The 22841-nt window shown below is 40.0% G+C and overlaps 1 protein-coding gene across 2 annotated transcripts in view; it reads left to right on the top strand.

Annotated features, from left to right (window-relative positions):
* Window positions 1–22841, top strand: part of ldlrad3 (low density lipoprotein receptor class A domain containing 3) — a 74053-nt gene that overhangs the window by 32484 nt on the left and 18728 nt on the right. Inside the window, exons 3-4 of one of the 2 annotated variants that reach the window (XM_019258317.2) lie at window positions 2815–2940; window positions 4629–4760. In XM_019258317.2, coding sequence (XP_019113862.1) covers window positions 2815–2940; window positions 4629–4760 — 258 coding nt within the window. Of the gene's footprint in view, window positions 1–2814; window positions 2941–4625; window positions 4761–22841 lie in introns of both variants that reach the window. The other variant, XM_019258316.2, reaches the window with a different exon arrangement.

Below are 22841 nucleotides of genomic sequence, written 5' to 3'. Positions count from 1 at the left end.
GGAAGAGCAAAGCATACTTCATCTCCAACAAGGGTTCTGCTGTTAGATTCAGCCTGGCATGAATGCTGAAGCCACATGGGAGATAAAAACAGCAGGGGAAAAAAAAGATGAACAATATTCACTTTCAACTTGTTAGATTATCAGATGATTTACTCTAAAACCCAAAATACACTGCCTGGCCTTGATTTGAACTTAGAAAGAAATATATTATTATGTTCCAAAATCCATAAAAATAAAACAAAGTATGGATGTTTGGAGCAAGCATGATACATTATTCTTAATTTTAAATATTTTTGTGGAAGAAATCTCGAGCAGATGTCAAAATAGGCAGCTCATATGGTGCGTGTGTGTGCCTATAATTGTATTGGAGACAGTAAAATAGAGAAAGAGGAGACATGTTCATGTGTGTGTGTTTTTGTCTACATGTCGTCCATCTGTGCTTGTTTGTGTGTGATGCAGCCACGTTTTTCTGCCAGTGATAGTCTTACCTCAAGGAATCAGCTCGACTGCTAACCTCATTCGTTTTCATTTGTGCTGCTCAACTGAACACTGAAACCGAGTTTGGAAGGTGTCCAACACCCTGCCTGCCTTTCGTAAACAAATTCAAAAAAGGCTTAGGGAAGAGAAAGAAACTTCGGTATGGAATTATAGCAGCTTTAACTACAAGAAAAAACAGAACAGAGTGATGACAGAAGGGATGGCTATAGGTTGCAGAGCAAGGTAGAGGTGCTGAAAAGATTCAGCATTACCTGGATCAACAGCATTGCATGAATTTGAACTGTGCACGTGGAGTAAAACAGGACACCTTCACGGGATTATCAAAGGAAACTTTATAAATGTGTGTTTTTACTATCCCTTCCACCCTTAATTTGCTCCTTCTAATTAATTTTTCATCTTCCTACTCTGAAAACTACTCAGGCTATGAAGGGCTATGTACTCCCCCCCTCCCCTGAAAATACAGCTAAGCACATTAGCTCTATCGTTCTTACCAGCACTGTCTCTCCCACCCACGAATTTCGCTTCATAAGCTTGCCCTTCATCTGACTTTTGAGCTAATTTGGAACACAAACACTGGGTCAGATGAATCCTGCCAGCAGTAAAAGTGGTGATGGGGATGGGGTGAGGCAGGAAGTTAATGAGCTGTCCTTCCAGCCCAGAAATATTTCGATCTAGAAAGAAGCAAAAATCCTCAACATGTAAAATTCATAAAAATGGAAAATAAAGGATGATAGTGCTTTGGTTTATAGCCAGATGAATTTCAATTTCCCCCAGTCCACAGCAGCATGTTTTTCTGGCTTACGTTGTTACAGCTCAAAATCATGTCTGTTTTTCTGCCTGGCCTCTAATGAACATGATATACCATGCAAAATAAGCTTTGGGTGGTTAGAGCCTCTGCTGTCCAGGTAAACAAAGGCTTTTCAGACTATAGACACAGAGATCGGGCGCTATCCCAGCTTCCTCCCGCGTTCAGCGGATTACATTTCATCCTGGAGACAGCCGCTCCAAACCCTCATGGTTGTTGTGCCTAGCCCTCCCCCCCTTCGCTACACATAATCGCCGCAGCTTGAAAGAGCTCATAAATCAGCCTACCACAATATATTGTAGAGGGAAAAATGTGCACTTCTGGCATTTGGGACGGCACAATGCCAACCTATAAGCAGGCCAATTCCTCCCTTTGTATTCAGTAGAGAGAATAAAATAGAAAGTCTGTTTGGTGGCATGCTTGGAGATGTCTAGTATGCCTACTCACTCTCCCTTCAACCTTCTGTTTGAGTGTGTGGGTTGCGCCATACTTATGCATGATTATAATGCCGATCTTTCATTGGCATTAACTTCCAGTCGTATTTCACAAGCATCGTGACAATATCTTAGCTGTAATTAGCTTTGCCTTTATGTCTCCAGTAAGAATGCCTACAACGGGAGTAGCTCTCACACAAAAGCCACATGTACAAGTTTAAGCATTTGCATTGTGATGCAAATTACCAGAAGGGCATAATAAAGAGAGGTTTAATAAAGAGTAGAAAAATGGGCGGAAACTGTTTTTCACGTAGATGTGGCTCATTATTCTAAACTGTAAATAGCGATGACTGTACTGGAGGTGTCTTTTGTTGTTTTGTTGCCAAATCAGGGTCTAAAATTCTAACTTCACAGTGATCGGACTAAAACAAGGTCTTTTATTTTCTGATGTCTTTGCCTGTATCTACCTGCTATCTTGTTTTTCTCCTTCTGCCAGGACAGATCAATGCGTTTGACTTTAAACTCAGGGTTAGTGCTAAACAGAGGATGCCAGGCATTGATGTTCTGCAGGCTTGTCACTCAGTCTCAGGCCTGTCCTGGAGATAAGTCCTGTGGCCTGCTTAGGCTGATCAATGGCAGAATCCATTCAAACACACTCCCACATGATTTCCTCTCTTTGTTTTTGTCATTAACTTGTTTTCTTCCCATATCAATATTTTGAGCTCAAGATCTTGCCCTTTCCTTGTCATCCTTCAAAGAATGTGAAGATAAGCATAACAAATGCTGCTGTGTAATTAATTGCTGTCGAGAACAAAACAGCTTTTTGACTCTTTGAACCTTGTTCAGTGGTTGGATGGTTTGCTGTTTTAACTTGAGGACATGAGGTTGTGTGTTTGAAGTTATTGCGATAATAAATTTAAGAAAACTTTGTCAACTTTATTGCTGGATTACAGCCAAGGCTAATTCTGTCATAAAACATGATGTAATGCATTGAATTTGCTGCACCATCTCCACACCACCCATGGTCTAACCAATTATTCTTCTTTCCACCATTATCCCCAACCCATCTATCCTTAGCTAAGGTCAAGTCAAAGTGTGCCCCTACATTCTTCGCCTGCGCTAATGGCGTCCACTGCATCATCGGACGCTTCCGTTGCAACGGCTTCAGCGACTGTCCCGACGGGAGTGATGAGGAGAACTGCAGTGAGTCTCACACGACAACCAGTTTCAACAATAGCAATCTGTCTCATCCCATGGCCACCAGACGTCATGGTCTGTTCAGTGATGTACTATCCCCTAGTCACAACAGTTTATACTGCAGGTACTGCACTGGTCATGTAGTCAGCAGTGGGTCAAGTGCTGAATAGGTAATATACTCAAGAACAATTCTTCCTGTATAATCTGAGCATAGTATTCAGCATTTCAGCAATTTTCACTTTAAAGCTATTATGTGCTATTCAGCAGTTTGGAGAATATACATGTATAACAGAAAGTCTGAATTACAGACAAGGAGTGTACAAGGAGTGTGGAGTTTGATTAAGCAGGAAATGAAAGCAAAAGAAGGGATACCTGCAGATGCTTTGCATGCAGTCTGAAAGGGTCAATGACAAATAATCCAAGAAACTACCTGGTGATAAAAATGTTTAAATTCATTTAATTTAGAGGCAGCAAAGCTAGTTAGACAAATAAAGAGGTCCAATAAAAAGAACAATGGCCACACCTTTGTATGTCTTTTATCAGTGTTGTTTTTATTGTTGGTTTATTCTTTTTTATTTTAAAGACCTCACTGAACTAAAATCCAAACCTTCATCTCTGGAGGTTGGACGATTGATTTTTAAAAACAAAGATTTCAGTGTTTTTCCAGAGGCACATCATGCACATGATCCTCATGTAAGTGTTTTTTTAGTTTTGGTTATGAACAGTATTTCAGGTGTGGGCAGAGGTGCTGCATTCTTCTTACTTCTTACTTCTTACTTTTGCTCTGCTTTGGTTTTTATAATGTCAGAGCAGTATTGCTTGGGGGGAAAAAAAGACAATGTCTGCGTCGTTGCTGCCAGCTCCACTCACTATCAAATCTTGCATTTAGAACAGATAATAGTGGTGACAAGCTAAAAATGTCAAATGTCGGAAATCCTATTAACTTTTACGAAAGTTCGAGTCATCTTTATTTGTATGCAAGTCCTGACTCTGCATCCTTCGGTCTAGTTTTGCCTCGTACCCATGAATTGAAATAAAGGACAAAGGGGAACATCCAGGTGTAGTCTTTTTTTATCAGGCATATCATTTGTCCTCATATGATCCCATCACTGATTTTCCAGAGGGGATTGTGCATCAAGTCAATCACTCACTATTGTCAGAGGCAGTGTTCCTAGCCTGCAGGGCCCCACGCTTACAAATCTAATCTAGCCATTTAAATGGAGCTTTGCTCCACGCTCCCAGCACATACTGCATCACCACTGTGTAATTGTCTGGATCTTCTCACAAGATAATTCGGCCTCATTTTGCAGAAGCTAGAACAAAGACAAAACTAGAATGTGTGCTAAAAGGAAGTGAAAGTGCTGGGCAGGGTTTTTGAACGATTTTTATCAGACACACCAGATCAAATGCTTCACTAACTCACATTGTTGTTTAATTTCTTCTCTGAAAATCCCCATGAAAACACAATAACCATATTTTTCTTTTATATTTAATCATATCAAACTGTTTTAGATGAGTTGTGACACAAAAACTAATTATCTAACAAATTGCACAAACAAAATATTCTTGTTTTTTTAGGAGTTACTGACATATTTGCTCCTGTTTGTCAGTTAACTTGAATGGAAAACTTTCACCGTAACCCTGTATTAACTAACACTTGACACTTCACCTCTGCCCTGACTCTACCACAGCAGGTAATCCACTGGTGTGCTCAGAGTCTCGCTTCAAGTGTCGAAATGGCCACTGTGTAGACCGCAGCTTCTTGTGTAACGGCCAGGACAACTGTCAGGACAACAGTGACGAGGAGCTCTGCCTAACTACAGCAGGTAGGTCTTTAAGTCAAATGTATGAGACAGTCATGTGAAGACGTGGAAATGAAACATCTGTTCAGGCATTGGGAATCAAACATACTGAGGCTGAGGATCATTTAGTGGCAATGGACTGAATTACAGTAGATCAGAGAAGTTTCACACATTTCAAACTGTTTTTTATTGGGGTAATGGTTGGTGAGCTTGCACATTTCACCAAAATACAAATCACAGACGAATGAAACAGCAAAATCAATCACAGAGCTACAACCAGAACATGTAAAGTTTGACATTTTTTATCAACCACAGTGCACTTGATAGAGGCAAAATAAGCAGCATGGACTTGGAATTAAAATGAGACAATGCCAAATATTAGAACTGCTTGAAAATGCCAAAATTCATGGAAAAAGAACAAAATATAACATGTAGTGGAAAATTAGTAAGAACATCATCTGAGAAGTGTAAAAGAGACATAAACACGATACACTAAGGGAAATATGCACTCACTTTACCACAGTAGGTAATTTGTGCACAGAATGTGCAGATTTTGGGATGTAAATTAGAGGCTCCATTAGAAACTCCAGATGGAGAGACCATATGCACAACAAAAACTAACAATATCTCTATTGATGTGTTTGTTCATTATCTCTTGAATAAAGTACTTTTTTCAAAGGAGCGTATTATACAAATTAACAGTACAAACAAACAGTTTTAAAGAATGCACCATAACAGGTTCACGAGACATGAGACATACATGATTTAATCTTAAATCTCATGAGATGGGATAGTCCATAACTTGGAATTAATGGTCTGCAGACTGCATACATTGGTACTTGGTGTGGAGATCACAATTAGCAGTCTCTTTCATGTGTATTGTAATTATACAGTACCAGGAATGTTCCTGTAGATGATGATTCGTAATGAGATAGTGGACACTGCAGACAGCACGAGAAGCCTTAACATACTGTGTTTAGAAATAGCTACAGACACACCAATTATGCAGGGTGAGTAGTGCTGCAGTAAGTTTTCTCTCAAAGTCTAAAGTCTATTTTAAAATATAAAAACATCAATTTCCTCTCTTTATTTACAGCATTCAGAGTTCATTTCACATCAGTCGTAATCACTGTCACTTGTTGTGACAAACTGGAATTTGTTCAATTTAATCAGGCCATAATTGTTGGAAATATTGGCAGTGAACTTTACAGCAGATTTCAGAACAGCTTTGCTATTAAACCAGATAAAATGGTGATTGAGGAGTTTCAATCACTCAATATGGCACACCTTCTGAGATTTCTGAAAGCATCAATCAGTGAATGTGTTCTGCAGTCAGTGCTTTATAAAGGCCGACTGCAGATCCCTGACATCCCTGATGTCTTCTTGTGTGAATGTCTTATTCCACTGGCAGCTTCACTTCTCACACGCAGCTGCTACCATTATGGTACAACAGTCAGCTTCTGTCAACACTTCAACTGTACTTCCACTCGCAAGCCAACATGATTTCTGCTAGAAGTCCAACCCTGGTGTGTTTTTTTCCCCCTTTTATTAAAAAAAAAAAACGTGTGCATTCCTACCCTTCCTTCTGTCGAGGTACGGCTGTCACACTGATTCACTCTGTACTGTCTGTCAGAAATAACAAAACAGAAACTGGCTAAGTCTGGACAATAAAAAAAAATGTTGAAAATAACCTGTCAGCGTCTATAGCCCACAAGACAGTAATGTTATTACCAATACTGTGATAGGCAAAGTCAGCAAAAACTTTATTCAAACTCAGGACCTAAACAGATGGAAGCTTGGCAGCAGATGTATATTAGACTTCAGAATATAAACACAGTAGATTCTGGTGAAACTTTTCCACATCATTTATTCTCTAAAACTGAATAAAAATGTTCAGATTTTCCCCCTGGCTATGAATAATGCCTCTGATCTGACACGGACTGGTAAATGGTTGCAGGCTATAATTATACTTATTATGATTTAGCATCTACATTTTATTCATTCTATTCTTTATTTTGCCTAATTAGTGAAGCTGATTTAGTAAAAAAAATTCTATAATGTTTTACCTGCATGTTTTTGTGTGTCTTTCTTTGCAAGAGAGACAAAAAGAGAGTCCATACATCAACACAAAGCTGTCCTTTTCAGACTCCACAGCTCAATGCAGAGCCACACAATGCTGGATGGATCTGTGTAGTGATTGAGAAATATTGATCGATATCTGCGTCCAGTACAATCAATTTCTTTCCTCACAAGTGAACAATACCGTCTGGCAGCATGTACCTGCCTCTTGTTATGTCGTCTGAGGCATTAGATCTTGATGACAGTCTTCACAAGCTGTATGAAGGAAAGCTTGATGAATTAGAAACATGTTAGTTTTACAATTAGCATTCATTGATAATTATCTGGTAGAAAACACCACAATCTGTAGTCATTAGATCAGAAAATGTTAAAGCACCTCACTGAAGATCTAAGGTCTAATATTGGCAGTCTTAAGTGCAATTATTACACTCTGTTTCCTAAAAAAAGAGTGTTCTGCCTTGCTGAAATTTTATTAAAAGGCTTGCTATGGTTGACTGAGAGACTCCCTCCATCTCTAAAAGGTGTCTTATCATAAATAATGGCTGTATTTTCAGCAGAGTAGTTTCGCTTGTTTTCAATTCAGCTCACAGAAACAGTGAACCCGCCTTATCTTGGCTGTGTTTGGAAGTGTTGTTAAAGACTTACAGTAGTATTTGTATGCACTGAGTGCAAACGACCTGAATGTTCTCCCGCTTATTTTGCTGCCGAAAACTTGTAGCGCTTCGTAAAGTACAAGTGTTGAGAAGCTGCGCCCCGTGTTGTTGTGACCTTCAGAACCGATGAAGGATGAGCAGCTCAGTTTTTATCATCACCCTCTGTGGAGTGAAGACATCGCTGCAGTTTGACTCTTTGCATTTCCTTCCTGTATGCACACACCCACACACACACATACCTTACATTCTGCTCTAACTTTGCCTCTCTCTATAATAAGCACAGACCTGCAGGTGACAGATAAGGTATACAATATCCGCTCTAAGCCACCTGAGCACAGCATCTCCTTGCTCACTTTCTCTCCTGTACCTCCTCCTCTGTTCAACTGCTCTTCCTTACTGCCCATAATTACTTGCTTCAGTGTCTCCACATTTGGTTCCTTGATTTGAATAGTCTACTGAGAGATCCCCGCGTCGTCATGACATTTATAGAGTAGCAGCCGCTTATCCTGCCCTAGAGGTGTCCGATAATTAGATCCATAGAAGCACCACCATCCTCCTAGCTCTTTTTATGCCTCCGGTGTTTTTTTATTTCCCATCAGTGTGATTTCAAACAATTTGGCACAGTTAGATACAAACGGAGCAGCACAAAGCCGCTTTTACTGTTTATCGTTTTATTTGATGGGTAATTGATTTTTCAAATAGCAGAGAGCCAGCAAAGTGGCAAACAGTGCAATGTAACAGTACACAATCTTCTATAAATGCATTGGCGCAATCACTGTGTGGTGAGATAGAAGGAGTAGGAAAGGGGAGCCAGTAACGGATAACAGAGATAAAGAAATGGAAAGCACACCACATAAACATAATATAGTGAACCCGAAATGGAGTCGAAGGAGCAATGAATACCAATGGGTAGAAAGATGGAGGTAAGCAAAGAGAGACAGGTGATTTGGTATAGAGAAAAGCCGGGATTTGGATAGAACTGAGTGAGGGGTAGCGATAAGCCGGAGAGGATAAGACCAGCATCCATCTCAAGTCAAACCCAGAGGCCTGAGCTGTGTAATTCTGGAAACAGAAATGACATGAAAGCTAGCAAAGCAGAGTCTCTCTGTGCTCTTCTGGTCTTCACAGCTCCTTATAGAGTTTGCAGTGATAGAGCGCATGTTTGCCTCTGCAACAAATTGTTGTTGAAACGCCACCGTGGGGCTCAAAGGACGTGGCCAGATGCTGGGGGGAGCCCTGGCTGGGAACAAGAGAGCCACTCTGCATATCTAAGGAAACATTTGCACAAGCACACACACACACACACACACACACACACACATACACACACTTAAAGAGAGTGATTAAAGAGAGTGACACAGTGATTGTTATGAATATTTAATTGCAAAAAAACAACTCCACTGCCTTCATGAGAAACTTTGTGAAGGTCATGGCGCTGACAAGTTGAAGGACTCAGTACAAAAGTGATGGGCACAGAAGCTGATGCTTTTTTAAAAAGTGTCTGAGAATCCCCTTGGAGTCGTTTAAGAAAAGTAATCGATTTAAAATGCATACATCAGCGTCTCTCATTTCACATTAATTAGCACAAGTAGAAAAAGAGTATCAGATGGCGTGGTGACAATGGGAGAGTGTGATAGTGATTAATTCTCACATCTCTTCTATCTCAAAGCAGCTTCATCGTGGCCTTTTTCTTAACTGAAGTCATTCTGTGAGAGAAAAAGTAGCAGAGCCAGGGGACGTATATAAGTGATGTGACGGCAAAAACAGGACGCGGGCTTCAAAAGCTCTCAATTGCTTTGTGTGTTTTAAGATAAGGTATACTGTGTGGTCACAGGCATCAAAGGTGTTTTTGTTTGTGTGTGTGTGTGTGTGTGTGTGTGTGTGTGTGTGTTTGTGCATATGTTTAAATGTGCATTTGTTCTTTGTGAACAACACACACACACACACACAGTAGTACGCCACATTTTATATTCTCTGACAGTAAAGCTGTACAATCCTGCATTACGTTTCATGATGTACTGAAGCATCACATCACACAAGGAAGATTTATGGTTTCACTGCTGTGTCTTCTCTAGATTATATATTTTAACATCATTGCAATCATTGGATAAATAAAAAACAAACAAATGTGTGCATCCCTACCCTTCCTTCTGTCTAGGTACGGCTGTCACACTGATTTACTCTGTACTGTCTGTCAGAAATAGCAAAACAGAAACTGGCTAAGTCTGGACAATAAAAAAAATGTTGAAAATAACCTGTCTTTAGCCCACAAGACAGTAATGTTATTACCAATACTGTGATAGGCAAAGTCAGCTAAAACCTTATTCAAACTCAGGACCTAAACAGATGGAAGCTTGGCAGCAGATGTATATTAGACTTCAGAATATAAACACAGTAGATTCTGGTGAAACTTTTCCACATCATTTATTCTCTAAAACTGAATAAAAATGTTCAGATTTTCCCCCTGGCTGTGAATAATGCCTCTGATCTGACACGGACTGGTAAATGGTTCCAGGCTATAATTATACTTATTATGATTTAGCATCTAAATTTTATTGAGTGTGCCTGAAAGAGCACACTATATACTATTCACCGTGCGTATTATTATTTTATTATTATTATTTATTATTTATTATTATTATTATTAATATCATTGAATTGACTGCTATGACTTTTCTAAGCGTTTCGCCAAACAGTTTGCAGATAAATCATCAAAAACCACTGCAAAAAAATGAATGGGTGTGTATTGGAAGAATGTTCGAGAGCTAGAGTGCGTGGCATCATGGCTAGACTGGAGAGGGAGAAAACAATTTCTCGAAAAATACATTTGTAAACTGCAATTGAGGCTGCAAATGTCACTCTACAGACATGATTACCACACAAAACGTAGGAAGATTCAAGGCGGGCGCAGTGATAACACCGCTGAAGCTGTAATTTTTATAGTTTTGGGGTCAGAAACACCGCTGAAGCTGTAATTTTTATAGTTTTGGGGTCAGACACAAAGATGGGCCAGCAATATGCATCTCCTGACCAATCTACTCCCATGTTAATTTGAGAAGAGAAATTTCCAAAAGGAGCAGGGAGCACCTGTTCTTTCTCTAACTCCCGAGGCCGAGCCAAGTTTATACAATTTTCGCCTGAAAATCGGCAAGGAAATTGTCCACGAGATGAGGATGCTGATGGTCATTTCAGCTTTTGGTTTGCGGCACACCTTTTTTGGCATTTTTGGCCACCTTCGAGGGGCTTCATTTAGAGATTTTCTGTGTGTCTCAGGGGAGAGACACAGAGTGCGTGCGTGCACCTGTGCCTATTTACTCTGGCCAGCAGCTGACCCTGGTTGCTTGGCAACCTCAAGCCTGCCTTTGACTAACTTTGTTGAAGTCTCTGTATGATAACAATGAGTATCAAGACTACATTTTTAATGTCAGCCATTTTATCTTTCTCTCTCGCAGACACGAACACAGACACATAGATAGAGAGACAGACATGCCACACACAGACAGACAGACAAGACAAACACATGCACATATGCATACACACACACACACACACACACACAGACAAGACAAAAGTCTTTCAAAATAAGAGTCCCTTCAAAATAAAAGACTTTATAAAAGTCTCATTAACAGACACAAGACCACACGAGCATGCACAAACACACACACACACACACACACACACACACACACAAGACAAATGTCTTTCAAAATAAGAGTCCCTTCAAAATAAGAGCCCATTAAAAAGGCAATGATGATACAGCTTGTTGTATTAATACTCAATACTCAATTTGCTGAGCAGTGTCAGTAATAATGTATGGGGGTGACGGAGCCAGAGTCAGGCACACTCAAAATTCTTTAGAAATTTTTCTAGTTCATTCTGTTCCTTATTTTGCCTAATTAGTGAAGCTGATTTAACAGAAATGACATGAAAGCTAGTAAAGCAGAGCCTCTCTGTGCTCTTCTGGTCTTCACGGTTGCTTATAGCGTTTGCAGTGATAGAGCGCATGTTTGCCTCTGCAACAAATTGTTGTTGAAACACCGCAGCGGGGCTCATAGGACGTGGCCAGATGCTGGGGGGAGCCCTGGCTGGGAACAAGAGAGCCACTCTGCATATCCAAGGAAACATGTGCACAAGCACACACACAGACACATGCACACACTTAAAAAGAGCACACAGTGATTGTTATGAATATTTAATTGCAAAAAAACAACTCCACTGCCTTTATGAGAAACTTTGTGAAATTGTTCTAGTTCATTCTATTCTTTATTTTGCCTAATTAGTGAAGGGGTCTGTGTTTGCAAGAGAGACAAAAAGAGAGTCCATACATCAACACAAAGCTGTCCTTTTCAGACTCCACAGCTCAATGCAGAGCCACACAATGCTAGATGGATCTGTGTAGTGATTGAGAAATATTGATCTATATTCGCGTCCAGTACAATCAATTTCTTTCCTCACAAGTGAACAATAGCGTCTGGCAGCATGTACCTGCCTCTTGTTATGTCGACTGAGGCATTAGATCTTGATGATAGTCTTCACAACAATGGTGAAGAGAGAAGAGTGCAGAGTTGTTTAAAATGTTTACCTATGTTTTACAATTAGCATTCATTGATAAAATGAAAACACCACTATCTGTAGTCATTAGATCAGAAAATGTTAAAGCACCTCACTGAAGATCTAAGGTCTAATATTTGCAGTCCTAAGTGCAGTTATTACACTCTGAGGGTTGACTGAGAGACTGCCTCCATCCCTAAAAGGTGTCTAATGATAGAGTGCAATTATTGGATAAATAAAAGCCAATTAATCGTTAAATGATTAAGGACTGCACCATATGTGGCGCACAAACACAAATATTAATACATTAATTAGGTTTAGGTTACTTTAACAATTCTGCAGACCAAAATGGTTCAGAAAAGTTGACTTTCAGGACACATCTTGGAATACATTTAAACCATTTGCTGGTTATTCACTTGTGAATTAAATTACAATGCAATATAAATAAATTATTTATAGTCTTTCTGCTCTGGTGTATCTTGTACCTTACAATGAAAGAATCAAACTGAAGGGTAGGCTGAGTCATTAAGTCCCTCCGCAAACTTAAAAATGCTTTTGCAACCTAGATTGTATGAAGGATAACTGCTAGAAAATGTTTTTTACCAGTGGCCCCATCAGACTCATCATTGGCCTACGGGTCCTCAGAGAACTGTCAGTCAGAGCGAGTTGCTGGGCAGCAAGATGACAATTAACATTAGTCTGCTACATGAGTATGCTGTCAAAACACTGGCAGCTGACTTCACTCTTGACCCTGATTGGTTTGATGAAAATTAAGCCACCAACTAAATGTCCTCCAAGATGTGCAAAATGAAGAGGCAGCAAGACTTTTTAGAGAACATGACTGTGAATAATTTAACTTGCCAGCTTCTTTTGATAAGGCTTTCAGTGAGAATCACTTGGTTCACGGCTTGTCAAGGGCATTTGGCAAGTTACAATGTCTTAACTGAAACATTAATATTATCATACACTTTTTCTGTCCACCATTGCCACATGTCCACCAACATCCGATATTCCTAATGACAGTACAAAAAGCTATTTTAACCTGGTTTGTGTGTGGAGCACTGTTCTCTGAGAAGTCAAATCCCTAATTTTAAACTCCATGGATGCTCCCCTCCCATAGAGAGTAATCTGCAGCTTTCTACTTGTTATATCCTCCTAAGGCTGTGTAAGAACTACTCGATAGATCCACTAGCAGTACATCTGCTGCTTTGCATGAGCACTAAGTATTCAGCCACCTGTCGTCACAGCCCTGCCATTTACAGGGCCAATAAACACCAGTAATTCAAGCAGTGCTGTATATACAGCCAGTGTGTGCTGACATCCAACAGTAACTCCTGCCTCTCCATTAGAGTCACCAGTAAACTAGACATTAATTTATAGTGTCAGTCCGATACATAAAGAACAAAGAATGTCAGAGTGATTAAAAGTCCTGTCCGTATTCACTGTTGCTATCCTTTTAGCTTGCTAATAGCTTCTCACACAGCCACGTCCTCCCCCATTGATTGCTGCCAGACTTTGGCCCCGAATAATGTAGCTGCTATAGATTAAAATGACAAGTTAATCCATGTGCAATTTTTGTGGTAGAGATGTGTTTGACGCTGAGATGTTGGTCTGTTCATGCCCTTCGTCAGTAGCACTGGCAGAGAGAGAATGGTGTGGGAGGGAGTGTGAAATGGTGCAGGAAAATACAGTATAACGGGAGTAGACTGAGGTGTGGGAGTGGAATGTAATGGTGCCAGTTCGTCAGAGCCAACGCACAATTGACAGGCACAAATAGGGAAGGTTGTGCATGTCACCGCCCATGGATGTGAACTCTGGAAAAGTTTCTGGTTTGCGCTTTTGTTAACCTAAAGCATGCTCACAATGTGGTGTTGACGAGCTCTCGGCTGTTGGTCTGCAGGAGAAGAAGATGCCAGCTGCCAAGATGCTGTTTGCTGCTGCTGGCAAAGTTGGACTAAGGGGGTGCATTGTTCTATTTCCGTCATTTAAAGTTTCGATGAAAATATTTGCCAGTACAGTAAGAGTTCATTTTAAATTGGGTCTAGCAGAAACATTTAGCATGTATACTGTTATCCATGTATTCGCAGCCTGCTTTAGAACATATCCGCCCTTGTTTAATCTTTCATTACCTGTCATCCCTTTGTTCCTTCTCTGTGCTCACCAAGGCTAAGTGTTAGTCTTTTCAGAGATCCTGTTGTTTAAGGACCTCGTTGCCATTGGCTGTGGCCACCAAGTGGGGTCACTCCCGGGACCAGAGTCTGCATGAATCATCCCTGTCCTTGAATTATTTCCCGTCAGCCGTTGCTGTTCAGGCTCCTGTAAATTAACAACCTTTCCCTCCTAAACCTATCCTCATTCAGTCGCCATGGTGATGGCGGTCAAGTGACGACCTGCACCCACAGGCTAGTGGAGGAATTTCAGTCCAAACAATAGCTCTACTGTTGCTGTTTGGTAGAGTTGTACTTTGAATAATGGTGCCTTTTTTGTTTGAGTGTGGCCATGTATCTGGGTATATGCATGTGGGTGGACCGATTATTGTTTTCCATCACTTCTCAATCCCATACTCGTCCACTTTAATAGTTTTTTTGGATGATTGACTCAGAGGAAAGTTCAGGTTTGCCAGTTCGAGATAATATAGCTCAAGTGTCAATCTCTAGCTGGATTGGTCCATAGTTGCCACGCTCCAGCCAAAAACCTTTAATCTATCTTAATGAACTGATTTTGAACCATTTAAGTAACACCATAAAATGTAAAGCTCCAAAGGGGAATAGAAAACAAGCTCATTATTTCACTGATTTCTGCTTCTAGGAGCATCACATTTGCATTAGAGTGTGTTAAGCCTGGCCGCAACTGCAACATTTCACTGCTCCAACGACACTTAGCTTGAAAGACGTGCCCCTCTCAGGCCCCTCACTGCACACTTACCTCTTTTTTTGCTTTCAGCCAACCAGTGAGATCACCATGTAAAATGTGCTTGAATGGGGCTCCCTCTCTCTTAGCCTTTTCTTTCCATCTCTGCATCTGTAAATCATTTAAGTCATTTATGGTACAGTGATTCCAGGATTTATTAAATGAGGTGGCACAGGTCGGACTAGGAAACAGTCATGGGGGGGCCCATGGGAAATCAGAAAATTCTATCAGAAATAAAAACAGGGTTGGAAATTCGCTTCGAAAACAGCGGACACAATTTTCAGGCTCTTGTACAGCATCCTGTGCCCAAGTACAGGTAATATTACATGAATAGTGGCAGTACACAAGAGTCTGAAAATTGTTTTGTATTGAGTAACTGTTTTGTGTGAATAGGTCAACACAATTTTGGTCTAATAATATTAGAATATTATTCATTTAACATTTAACTTATTTTATCTGCGTTTGTGTGTTTTCTGCACCAAGTTCTAAGCTTCAAATCTGTGTCTGTTCTTTTATTTAACGGCACCGTCACACATATGCTCTGTCTCAGAACCGATGTATTTTGTGGTTTTTGTGCTGGCTACTAAAAGGTCCAATAAACTTATCCATATCCAGAGACTTGGCTCTCTGTGACTCGATGTTAAGCACTACCAGTCACTCAGTCGCCCATCAGTAAATTGCACTAGTCATTTTGCACAACTGGAAAAGTTCATGTAGCACCTCTTTGAAAGGCTCCAGGAACACAGTGAACTTGAGCAATTCTTCTTTTCTTTTCCTTTCCAAAGTCTTTTAGGCTTGGTGCAGCTCAGCTGACTCAGATCATCAAGGTGACACGTTTGAATGAAAAAAGAGGTGACTCTCTAAAATGCTGTTGCTGTTGGAAAAGAGTGCTTGAACACCATTCATTACATTTCAGTTCAGCTTGAAGAAGTGTTTCTGTAACTCCCCAATCATAGAGTCTAGGAAAACAATCCTTGGTCACTCCTATGCTCCCCAACACTGGATGCCACTACAGATCCTTCTAGTCTAGAGCTGGTCTTCTATTTTTTAGGCCTATGTTGATACTGAATTTTTAAGGTGTGGCGAAGACCCTTCCACTGCTCATGAAAAACGGATTCTTCTCTGTAATTTCTGTTTCCTTAAATGTTTCAACACCTCTCACCAGGTTTAGTAAAGCATATCAGATAGAAGTTTGTTGTCATCCAGCACTTTACAGAATGACCGTAGAAGCACAGTCTAAGGTACATCAGTTTGGGCAAGAAGCCCTTTGCCTTCACAGACTTGTCATGACTTCGCTCACTAGCGGTATCTTCAAGGACATATGTAGGTGGCCTGCACATCATATTAGAGCAGGCAAAGTGCCTGCATGTCCATCTTGTGTTGCTGAGCTTTTGAATCTCTCTAGGCTGACTGCTGGAACTAAGTTCAAGCAGTGTCTGTTGCAGTTAACATAGAATGCATAGTTCATTATCCCTGGTCTGCAAGATTGTTTTGTACTCAAGCCCATATCTCCCAAGGCAATTGATTATCTTCTCTGTTCGGCCTGAAGCATCTAAACTATCAGCATTTTTAAAATGTACTTTTGAAAGATTTCTTTAACCTCTTGGATGATATTATGCTGAACCATGTCTGCCAAACACCCAAGGATTTCTTTTTGTTGTGGTATTACTTGCGCATGTAGCATTCCCTCCATTTCTTTCTTCTCTATTGGGTCATGTTTTGCTATTTGTTCTAATGTGACCAGAAAGTTGCCCCTTTTGTCTGACTCCACTGACTCACAATGGCCTCTTTGGGGAATATTTTGTGTAGCAGTAAGCAGGAGAACATCTGTCACACTTTTTATCATCCTGATTCTTTTTGGTACTCTTTATCTAGTGACTGCAACAAAGATGTGTTACTCCCCTTTTGTATTCAGACCATGCAACATGGCATTTGGTGCTCTAATTTAGAAAGTATTACAAATTCATCGTCCTTTTATAGGTTTTTTTAAATTATTTATTTAGTTTTTGTTAGTTTGTAAAACCAGACAGTGAAGCTAAAGCAGATTTGGTGGTAGAGAAGAATGGATTTATTTTTAATCAATTTAGGCTATACAGGATATTTAGGCTATTGTGAAATATCTAAAAATATAAAGACACTCAGATGAATCCCTTTTATTTTACCATCAACAGTATTTATATTGAAATGGTCTGTCACGTCAATATACCCTGAATTCCAACAGAAATAGCATATACTGATGCAGATGGGACTGGCCAGTGCTCTCTGTCACCATCACCCTCAAAATCTGAACCAACCAAATTCATAACAGGCTGTTCTGGTATCTGTCACTGCAGATAGGTGGATGCTGGTCTCGCCCTCAGTGGTCCTTTTAGTCTGGCCATCACCTGTGCTGGCAGGTCCAGAGGCTACTAGTTGGTTGGCCTGACTGGTGAAAGGTTGGCTCAGACCTGCATTGGATTGCACTGCAATCTGTCTGACTCTAAAGTCTTCTTAAAGTAATCTTCAAATATCCTGCTGTGTCTTTTTTTCCCTAACTTCTCCCAAAAAGTAAATATAAACTTAATATTTTATTACACAAAGCTACATTTTATAGCTATGACCTAGTCTGATTAAAGCAAAATCATTCAAGTGTAAAACACTTTGGATATGCAAATAAAGCAAATACGTCATTAGATCAGATGTCTGGGTTAACATTCTCACACCAGACATTTGAGTGTTTACAACTTTATTAAGCCTGTTATAGTGGTCCTGTGACCTCACGTCTTTTTACCATACATGTTTGTGCTTTTGTACAATTGTGCTTGCCTAGTCTCCATTGTGCAAAACTCCAATGGGGCTCAGAAGCCATTATCTTTCTCGAGCAATATCACATTAAAAAGACCAAGAATTGTTGAGGCTGCACCAATACTAGATATTGACTGCTCATTAGTCAACCTGCCCTCAATAGCTGTTAAGTGGTAGCAGATACTGTGATTTCTTTGCAAAGGTTCAGAGATTATTAATGAAGCCTTTAATAAGTTCAGTGTGCAGTAAAAGAAAATTGAAAGGGACGTGTAATTGTTCCTTGTTTTAGAAATGTTTCCATAAGTTTGTACAAGCAACATTTGTTTAATCTCTGTTGGCTCTTTGTGGCCCAAGTGAAGGAGAAAATGCTGTTTTTGCATTTTTTATGGAACCAGAGAAACAAGGTGCACTAAATATGATTTCAAGCTTTGATGAATGTTGGAGAAATTTAGATACAGTAGTTTTAAGAGATGGTTATGTGCCCAGAGCTCAATTTAATTTGCCCCCCACACAATCATTTTTTTTTAACTATGTTATCTTTTCTTTAGGCATGACTAATGCACCCATCCATAAATAGCAGGGCCACTTAGTAGCATTAAAACTCTTGCCTGCTCGAGTAAATCACAGTGTGATACTAGATTTGGTGTCACTGTTTTGCAGGGCTGAAAGACTGGTGTATTAAAGCAAATAATAGAAGCTGAAATCTGAATATGAAATGGGAATAATTGAGTGCCCCCCTTAAATGCCACTCCTTTAGGCTACAAAAACCGATTGGCTTACTTATCACGTTGCTTCGGATTTGGATCACTAAACACATCCTCCAGTCTGTTAAATACTGCATTAACTTTTCATTCATGATTTTTCAAAATGTGCAAACGTGTACTGGTCACCTGACAGTAACTAATCTAGTTAATTATTACTAAAAGGCCCTATTACTCCCAGATGCATCTACTCAAGTGGCGATGGACCAAATGGTGTGCAGATAGTAGGCGTAAACAGATAGACACCCTTGAGTGATGCATTATGTGTCAGTCAGCTCTCACTTGATGGACCGGGTTATTTTCTGCAAATGTGTTTTCTGCCAATACTGTAAGTGTGCATTCACCCATGATATGGTTGAGCTGGAGGTGTTGCTCGACAGACAAAAGACTGACGGCGGTGTGTGTTTGGGTGGTGATAAAGGTGAGGGTGCAATAGTGTGTGTGTGTGTGTGTTTGGAGGTCCATATATGTTAGATGTGTGTGTATCCATCATGGAAATGCAAAAAGAAGGAAGGCTTAAGTGGAGCAAAAGAAAAAGAAGAGTGCCCTGGAGAGAGAAAAGAGGGATTGCATGTCAGAGAGTGTGAAAGATAGAAATGTGAGAGGACGGTAGGGGGGGAGGATATGGGATGAAAAAAGAGCAAAATGTGAGTGTGAAAACGATAGAGCGGAAGAGGGAAGGAAACCACAAGGGATAGAGTGATAGAGAGTGAGAGGGAAGCTGATGGAGATGAGGGATTAAGGAGAGTGGCAAAGCCATTGAGGAAGAAAAGAAAGATAAAACCTCCTGGATTCATTGTGTAGAAAGACAGGGTATCAAGGGGGAGGACAAAGAAGCAAATGGAAACAGGGAGATGGAAATGGTAGCTGGCAAGGGGGTCGCGGATGCTGGTAGAGACAGAAAACCCACCAAAAGAGGTAAAGAGAGAATCTGAGTGGAGGACAAGATGAGAAAGTAAGCAGGAAACGAGGCGTCCTGAGAGAATGGAATAAACAGGCAGGAAGCCGAGAGACAGGAGCAGGAAGCAAAGGTAAGAGCAGAACAGAGAGAAACAAAGTGAGTGATCAGGATGAGTCGAGCCGGAGTGGTGAGATGGGAGTGAAACAGAGCAGGGTAGACAAAAAAGAGCGGAAGTAAGGATGAAAACAAAATGGAGAACAGTGGTGTGAACGATGACAGGAGAGTGGAGCAGGACTGAAAAACTACAGGGTGAGATTTTAAAGGGGCCATACTTGAAGCCTAGAGATTGAATAGGGGGCCTAGATTAGCCCCTGCATGCAACAGTGCTCTCATTCATGGTAATTACTGGACTATGCACCATATCTCTCAGCTGCTGTCTCTCCGACTCACTCTGCTCATGTACCATTAACCTCCCATCAACTTTTCTCAGTTTTGGCACTTAGCTCCCATCTCCAATCTTTTCTCATCACTTCTCTTTACCATTTCACCTCCTCATTCCCCAGTGTCTTGTCTCCTCTCATTATAAGCTCTACCTCTCGCCTCTGTTTTCTGCTCTTGCTTCGTTTGGCAGTCTGCAGTCGCTTTGCTCCGATGGGCATGGCTTAAACTCAACACTTGAGATGATAAGACCAAGTAGTGTTTTTGTATGTGTTTTTGTGTGTGTGTTTCATTCCCTCTAATATCCTCCTCATCCTTTTTTTTTCTGTCTCTGTCTCCTCCTCGCCCATTATTTCTTTTTGTATAGTTCTCATTGCTACTGTCATATGGACAGTCGAGTATGTACAAACCATGCTAGAGATTGAGAGCCACGGGATATAGAGAGAAAAATAGCAGAGCAAGAGATACAGTGAATATTAAAAAGAGATTTTTTGTGGTGTGTTTCACCTTTGGTCCTTCTCCTAAGCAGCTTTGTTTGGTGGAGAGAATGCACAAAAAACAAGGACAAGTGTGCCTGCAGGACTAATGTCTTTACAGGTCTGTGGTGTACATTTGTGAGCTGCTGGCTTGTTCACATTACAGTACGTTGTTGCCACAGAGATGGAGAAAGAAAAAAAAAACCACTTCTGCACCCAGTTCTTTGAAAGCCAAGACAATGTATTGTTACATAAAAAGCAGTCTTACCCTATAGTATACTATAAAGTATAGTATTTCTCTATATGTGTGTATATATGTTTTATATGCAGCGTTTGAAGCAATAATTAACAGCATGGCAGGATAGTCTGCTGCTTTTTTTTATAATCTTCCTTATTGCTTTAGTTTCTTATCTGAAAAATATATTGCAATTTAGATAAGCACAGCTCTTCAAGCATGTAGCAATGCATGTAGTACTGATTTAAATTTACATTAAGTTTCAGACATGATTAATGGCTGAATTATACATGGTACTCTGAACCAATTATACGTCATTTTGGCTGACTTGGCAGCTTGATATGCAATCGATTAAGGATATTGAAGTTCCATGGCTGATCTGCAAATTACTTTGACCTTTCTTAATCCTCTGGTAGGCTACATTTTGACTAACTACCTTTGGTGTTTTTATTTTAATTATCAGTGGAGCAGAGCCACTGCAATATCAGAGTCAGAAAAGTCAGAGTCAGAGTCTGTTTATTTCTTCTTCTTTATTGATACACCAGGCTTTGGTCAGTTATTATTTTTCCTGTAAATTGAGTAACAAGCCTGCAGTAGTCTATTGTTTCTCACGGCTTAAACACGGAACAAAAATAACTTGGCTGTACCTGTGAAATGTCTGCCCTCTATGAGAAATTCTTACATAGCTGTCATTCAAATGTGTGGGCTCCAAAACCAGCCTCATAGCCAACAAGCATTTCAGATGACAGTCTATTAAGATTGAAAGCAGATGACCATTGGATTATTGCATTTGGATCTTTCACATGTTTGAAACAGTTTTTATACTTAAAGTGTTCTTTCATCAGGGTTATCTGCTATAGTGCAAATGTTTGACAATTATTGCGTGTCAAAGCACCTATAATGTGCATTTATCTATTCTTCTCATTATGAAACACTCCTTTATGTGCATTTTCTGTGTATGCACTGTGCTATATATGAAATTCTTGTAGACTGTGCACAATAGATGTGGGTGTTTAGACCAACCCAGTGTTTTCCTGAGGGACAGCTTTCGAGTGGTGTTTTATAGTTGCTATAGCCTAGTTTCTCAAAGCAGCATCTTCCAGCTCTGCCAAGAAAAGCTTTTTTTTTTTTCTTCTTTTTCTTTACACAGCACCGAATTGGCTACCTTATAAAAGGTAGTGATAAAAGTTTAAAAGATAAAACTCATATCACCCGCATTCATTTGTAATGACTTATGTGGCTCTGTCTGGAGGTCAGTTGTTCAGGGGCAAAAGTGTGGTTCAGAATTAAATATTTAATTTTGGTACAGATATCCATATTCTAAGTGATTTGGTGATACCTAGACTTTCCATCTAGCATAAGAAACAGATTAACAGAACAACAAGAGCTTTTCAGTTCAAGGCAGAATAAGAACTCTTTTCTTTCTGTTAGTTTAAGGATCACCAATCTTAAACTGATCAAAGTTAACCCAAGTCTGACAACATAGACCTGATCATTACTAAGTAGTGCTGATATGTCTCATATTTTACATGCTAGTTATTACTGGAAAACAAAAACAGAATGTCAATGACACAGCTCTAGGGAGGTTGCGAATGATAAATATTTGGTTTTGTTGATGCCTATTAGAATTCATGTAATACAATTTTTCTGTCTGTAAAAGAGAATTTCATCTCACCAAAAGTAGCTTTTAAACTCAAGACAAGTCTCCATATACTGTGTAGTTTTAGCATGTAGTATGGAAGTGGGACACTTATAATTTCTCTGTGAAAGCTGTACCTCAACATACAAACCCTCCACAATATGCTACATGACCAAAGTTTCATACCAGTCCCTCAGGCTGCAGATGATGCATAGCTGAAGGCTGCATTATTAATCAGATGGGCATAAAGTTGACTCATATGCACTGAGTTCCACAGCTTGATATGTGTGGTCTGTCTCATCTGTGGTTGTGTGGGCGAGAGATTGTGTTCCTGTGTTACAGAATATGTAACATTATACACGCCTGAGCCTGGTGCTGATGAATGGGGTAATGAATAAATGTGCATATTTTTTTATTAATTACAGTGATGAAACAAACGTGTGTGTGAGTGCATGGAAGGGCATCTGTTATGTTGTAAATGATGCAGTGTAAGTGTTTGTTAACGCATACTGTGGCTGGCTGTTATTGATTCGGAGGAACCATTAATGTGGTTGTCTAAACCATTAAAAGAGGCTCCTGCTGAGAATAGAGCGTATTGAGGATCAACAAGCACGAAGACACTGAATGGGAAACAAAGACATCTGTGAGCGAAAGGCAAAAAAACATTCATTGAGCTTT

Source organism: Larimichthys crocea, chromosome XXI (assembly GCF_000972845.2).
Source record: "Larimichthys crocea isolate SSNF chromosome XXI, L_crocea_2.0, whole genome shotgun sequence".
NCBI classification, from domain to species: domain Eukaryota; kingdom Metazoa; phylum Chordata; class Actinopteri; family Sciaenidae; genus Larimichthys; species Larimichthys crocea.
This window is presented reverse-complemented; position numbering and strand designations above follow the sequence as displayed.